This window comes from Lathyrus oleraceus, chromosome 4 (assembly GCF_024323335.1).
Source record: "Lathyrus oleraceus cultivar Zhongwan6 chromosome 4, CAAS_Psat_ZW6_1.0, whole genome shotgun sequence".
In the NCBI taxonomy this organism is placed as follows: Eukaryota; Viridiplantae; Streptophyta; class Magnoliopsida; order Fabales; family Fabaceae; genus Lathyrus; species Lathyrus oleraceus.
The window spans coordinates 353,645,854-353,652,261 of record NC_066582.1 but is presented as its reverse complement, the minus strand read 5'-3'; the positions used below and the strand labels follow the sequence as shown (position 1 = coordinate 353,652,261).

At 32.8% G+C, this 6,408-nt stretch overlaps 1 protein-coding gene across 1 annotated transcript; it reads right to left on the bottom strand.

Moving 5' to 3' along the window:
- Positions 1 to 304: 304 nt before the first annotated feature.
- On the bottom strand, positions 305 to 6,310 carry LOC127137399 (uncharacterized). Its single transcript, XM_051063865.1, has 9 exons — positions 6,302 to 6,310; positions 5,881 to 5,999; positions 5,667 to 5,781; positions 5,431 to 5,583; positions 4,982 to 5,145; positions 4,814 to 4,904; positions 4,669 to 4,722; positions 576 to 1,539; positions 305 to 339 (listed from the first exon to the last, which is right to left on the bottom strand). Exons 1-9 carry the CDS (start codon positions 6,308 to 6,310, stop codon positions 305 to 307), a joined length of 1,704 nt encoding a protein of 567 aa, XP_050919822.1.
- Positions 6,311 to 6,408: the final 98 nt, after the last annotated feature.

Sequence of the window (6,408 nt, the reverse complement as noted above, 5' to 3'; positions counted from 1 at the left end):
AATAGGAGATGTCCATACATCACTATGTAGAATATCAAATGGCAACAAACTGTTATTAAGGGAATTAGTGAAAGGTAATTTGATGTGTTTACCAAGAGGACATGAATTGCAAAAATGTGAATGTAATTTACCGGAGTTATTACATTCGACCAATTTATTTTTGCAAAGAAAAGACAAAACATGTTCGCCCGGATGTCCTAGACGATTATGCCAAATAGATGGTGACAAAGCTACAAAGGTGGATGGATGCTTGGCTTTATTTTTGGTCATGTGGTTGGTAATGGGGTAAAGGTCACCTTGACTTTCACATCTCATGATAGGCATCCCCGTCTGAAAGTCCTTCACAGAAAAACCAAACGGGTCAAATTCAATTGAAACATTGTTATCTGTAGTAAATTTACGAACCAACACTAAATTTTTAATTAGATTTGGAGCGCGAAGCACATTGTTTAGGATAAGAGATGGGTGGGGGTTATCTAGATGTGTACTACCGAGACCATAGATTGGAACATAATGACCATTTCTGACAATGATTTTATTATTTTTTCTAAATTTAAAATAATACAAGAGATTACCTTGCAAGGATGTCATGTGAGAGGTGGCTCCGGTGTCCATGTACCAAGAGGGCTCTGGCTGAGCAAGATTGAGGGTGCTGAAAGCACTTTCAATGTCAGTAGGGCTGGTAGTATTAACATTGAAAGCAACTTGCTGAGGTTTGGGCCCAAGAATTCCACTTTGTTGGGGCTTAGGACCATTATTTGGTATATTCCAATTTGAGGTTGGGTAAGGGCAAGGTGGGTAATTGCATGGTTGCCACTGTTGTTGTTGTTGCTGCCCGCGATTTCCTCTTTCGGAATTTCGACCGCCACGATTCGGTTTCTTTCCTCTATGACCATGATATCTCGATGGAGATAGTTGGGAGTTTGAAGCATTGGATGACGGTTTGGGTGCAGGTCCTGTGGTCGGAGCTTTGGCCATGAGAGCGGCCGAAACAGAGGAGACGTGTGATTCGCGAGCGACACGCTGTAACATGGTTGATTCCTCAAGTTCTAGCTGTGAACGTGTTGTGGCGAAGGTGGGGAGAGGGTCGTGTTGTTGTATATAGGTGACAAACCCAGCGTATGCATCAGTGAGACCAGATATCATTTTAAGCACCAGTCGTGTGTTAGTCACTGGAGAGTCGATGTTGGCGAGTTGATCAGATAGAGTTTTGAGGCGGTTGTAGTATGCTTTTGTTGATGGAAAATCTTCCAGGTTTGTGTTGCTGAATTGATTTTCTAATTGTACAGCACGTGAATGCTTGTTATCATGAAACATAACGGTGATGCGCTTCCAGCATTCTTCGGTAGTGTCATCGACAACGAAGATTGATTGGAGAATATCCTGCGAGACGGTTGCGTACATCCATTGTAGTACCACCTCATCAAGCCGATTCCAAAGTTCAGAATTTTTAGCCTTAAGGTCTGCTGATGCTTGTATGGCATGTGCATCTGATGACGGGATGATGTGATCAAGTACGTTGTGAATACGTGCTTGCACCTATAAGAGGGCAGACCATGAGAGGTAGAGATTAGAATCATTTTCCAACGTCACCAGAATTATGGTTTTGACGTTGTTGATTGCGAAGGCGGAGTGGAAGTAGGGTTTCGCCGCCCAAGGAGGGTTGGTTTGAGGGGCTAATGAAGTGTCATCAAAAGTTTGGGAATGGAAGTTTGTTTCTGTCATGGTAAAACAGAGGATTAGCAGCGGTGAGAAGAGTTTAGCTTAGGATCGTGACAAATATGATACCATGTAAGTAATTTAATCTCTGTCTTTTCATTGATAAGAATACTCATTATATACAAGTATGATAATGTCTATATTTGAAAGCTAATAATATATAATTATGATGTATACCAATTATAGAGATATCATAATAATTATACTAATTATAGAGATATTCTAATTTGGAAGCTAATAATATACAATTATGATGCATACCAATTATAGAGATATCCTAATAATTATACTAATTATAGAGATATTCTAATAAATTCTAGTTTACCCTTGTAACCTTTTTTTTTGTAAAACTAACTCTGCCATATGAAAATGATGTCGTTTTAGATCTGTGTAATTGTTTTTTGTAAAACTAAACTTGCTATCCAAAGATTATTTTGTTTTAGACCTTGTAAAAATGTTTTTTTCTGTAAAACTAAATAGAAAGGCTAGAGATTGTTCGCGCGAAAACCACGTGCAAACAATGTCTACCTGTGATTTTCTGCATTTTTCTCCCGATTAAACAGATTCAAAACTCACATGTTTCGTCCATTTGAATTCTAACCTCCCCCCTATATACATAGATCAATCACATTCAGATGAATATATATATATATATATATATATATATATATATATATATATATATATATATATATATATATATATATATATATATATATATATTATTATTATTATTATTATTATATAACAACAAGGCATTTAACAAGGATTAAAACATCAGTAGAATAGGAGAAGGAAAACCAATTCAAAGGGGTTATGGTCAATCCTTAGGCAACAAACATACAATCACAAATATAAAAAGGAGAAGAAGGAGACATAAGGGTAATGACCTATCACTATCCGACTACCTAATCACCCATATGTAAAAAGGTTCTCCCTGCTTACCTCGAAATTGTCGATCGATGAAGCTTTTTCTTTAGAATTTTATTTATGTCAATTTCCAAATTATCGCTTTTCTTAGATTTTTCTTTCGTTTGCTCTTTCCCAAATTTTCATGTTCTTCCTAAACTTTTAACTTACTTATCAATTTATATTAACCTAATTTTGTTATTTTATTTTAGGGTTAATACCATTTTATCCCAATGTCATATAGGTAAATTTTGGTTTACCCTTGTAACTTTTTTTTTTGTAAAACTAACTTTTCCATACGAAAATTATGTTGTTTTAGATCCTACGTAATTGTTTTTTGTAAAACTAAACTTGTTATCCAAAGATTATGTTGTTTTAGACCTTGTAAAATTGTTTTTTCTGTAAAACTAAATAGGAAGGCTAGAGATTGTCCGCGCGAAAACCACGTGCGAACAATGTCTACCTGCAATTTTCTGCATTTTTCTCCCGATTTAACAGATTTAAAACTCACATGTTTCGTCCATTTGAAATTTAACCTCCCCCATAGATACATAGATCAATATATATAGATACATAGATCAATATATATATATATATATATATATATATATAATATATATATATATATATATATATATATATATATATATATATATATATATATATCACAAATTATTATATAACAACAAGGCATTTAACAAGGATTAAAACATCCCTAGAATAGGAGAAGGAAAACCAATTCAAAGGGGTTAAGGTCAACCCTTAGGCAACAAACATACAATCACAAATACAAAAAGGAGAAGAAGTAGACAGGAGGGTAATGACCCATCACTATCCGACTACTTAATCACCCCTATATAAAGAGGTTCTCCCTCCTTACCTCGAAATTATCGATCGATGAAGCTTTTTTCTTCAGAATTTTATTTATGTCAATTTCCAAATTATCGTTTTTCTTAGATTTTTCATTCGTTTGCTCATTACCAAATTTTCACATTCTTCCTAAACTTTTAACATATCTATTTATACTAACCTAATTCCGTTATTTTATTTTAGGGTTAATACAACTTTATTCCAATGTCATAAAGGTAAATTATGGTTTATCCGTGTAACTTTTTTTTTTTGTAAAATAAACCTTGTCATATGAAAATTATGTCGTTTTAGATTCTGTGAAATTGTTTTTTGTAAAACTAAACTTGTTATCCGATGATTATGTTGTTTTAGACCTTGTAAAATTGTTTTTTCTGTAAAACTAACCTTGCCATTTTCATATGATAAGATTAGTTACACAAAAAACAATTTTACAAGAGTTAATTTGACAATGTTAATCTTACAAAAAATAATAATTTTACAAGATCTAAAACAGCATAATCTTTCTATGATAATGATAATGTTAGTTTTAAAAAAAATATTTTTTTAAAATCTAAAACAATATAATCTTTATACATCAGGATTAGTTTTAAATAAAAATTAAAGGGATAAATCGGGATTCACTTGTATGATAGGGATGCAATTATATTAATCCAAAAATATATTAAGATAGTATTTTCTAGTAGGAATACAACACAAACATAAAATAATAAATTTAATTAGGATAAAAGAAAGTTTTTCATTTTGCATATTAGTTTTTCATTTTATGTAAATTATTTTGTTTGTTATAGTTTAAATTTTTTATGTAAAAAAAATATTTATTTTTAGTCTAAGAATAAATTCATTTTATAGACTTATCTAACCTATGAAAATTAATGGTTTCTACATTTGGTATACTAGTAGTAGGATACCTAAGATTCTATAAGATTGTTCGGTTTGAAGAACAAAGGAAGAGAGAGTAAGTCCTTGGGTGGTCAAAACAAGAGCATCATCATGGGTGGTCAATCTCGAAGATATGGATGGTCAAGAGCTTCATAAGCTGAAATCCTGCCATTTGGGCAACATAAAACATTGGTATAAATAAACTTTGAGTAGATGAATAAAAGAGTTAAGTAATTTAGGCGCCGATTCAAAGAAACGTAAACAGTAATGTGTAGGAGGCAATTAAGTTACCGAAAGAAGATCAAGACCAGCAGGATGAAGGCTAGGGAACTCTTCAGCTAGGTCCTACAAAATCAATTAGTTTCCCTACATTGCTTATTGAATGGCCTGAATTTATGAAATGAGATGGAATAAAAATCAGAACATTAATGAATACCTTAGGCTGTATTAGAGGGTTAAATGCTTCAATAAAATCGCATATAGAAGACAAGTCGGGCCAAGTTTGTTCTGTTGGCGTACCAAACAAACTTTACATAGAAAATATCCAATTAATTAACTGTTAGTTTCATAATGCAGAGATAGTTATTGTGTTTGATGAAATTACCAAAATATCTCAGCCAATATCTTTGGTTCGTCTCTACCGACGAACAGAGGTTGGCGCTTAATGATGTGAGCAAATATGCAGCCCATAGACCAGATCTCAACTGTAGTTGAGTAATTGGTTGAGCCCATCAAAACTTCCGATGCTTTATAACAAGGAATGCCTTTCTGCAAATGGAAAAAATAAAATTACAAAAGCTTTGGGTGCATTAACAATTTAAAAAATAAAATTACAAAAGCTTTGGGTGCATTAACAATGTAAAAAATAAAATTACAAAAGCTTTGGGTGGATTAACAATGTAAAAAATAAAATTACAAAAGCTTTGGGTGCATTAACAATGTAAAAAATAAAATTACAAAAGCTTTGGGTGCATTAACAATGTAAAAAATAAAATTACAAAAGCTTTGGGTGCATTAACAATGTAAAAAAAGAGAAAGTATAGAGTATCCTACATTAATACAAGTTTTGGGTTCACGAATATTGCATAGCTTCACTGTAGGAGCTTCACCGTGGTGGTATTCAAAAAGAAGATTATAAGGTTTGATATCTGTGTGTACAATGTTGTGAGAATATGCGAGTCCAGAAAGAGCTTGACGTAGAACAGACTGCAAGTACAAAATGTAGAAGAAAGCCTTGAAATTTGAGGTATAAAACAATGCAAAGCACTACACTAGAAACAGTAGTTTACTCTTTCAAATGTTTCAAGGCTAAGCATGGGATTGGTGATGAATCTTTTAAAATTTAGGTGAACATTCTCAAAAACAAGATACACATCTTCATCCGTAGCCAGAACTTTGAGCAACCTGTAGATAATAAATATACATTCCATCTTTAAATCTATAACTTATTTTAATAAGGTAAGTAGTTTCTCTGAATTGAATCTAAACGAAAACAAAATTGACCTGACTATATTGGGATGGTTTAAATCTTTAAAGATAGAGACGTGATTTAAAATGCTGGGTGGAACTCCCTTGTTTTTCTGATCTTGAGGAATGGTTAAAATCTTGATAGCGACTTCCTCCTGTCAAAATCGCTGCATGCAAACACCAGTGTCAAATCGAACCCTTTCAAAATCTTTGTACACGCGAAGTAGGAATTCCACTTGATTTGTTGTTAGCTGAGAGAAGGAGGAATTCCACTTGATTTGTTGTTAGCTGAGAGAAGGAGGAACTCCACTTGATTTGTTGTTAGCTGAGAGCAGGAGCTGAAATTTGAAGCCGCTTTTTTTTCTTTTTATTTCCCTCCAAGTCGTTATTATCGTTAAGCTTAACTCCGTGTCATTCGCTCAATAAAAAATATTAATTTTATTATTTTTATTCTCACGTCATTCATTTTATATTTGGCTTATATCAGTTTCTACTTGTTTTAAGACTAAATTCAACTCTTATAGAAAAATAATTAAATTTACTGTATATATGATACAACATAAT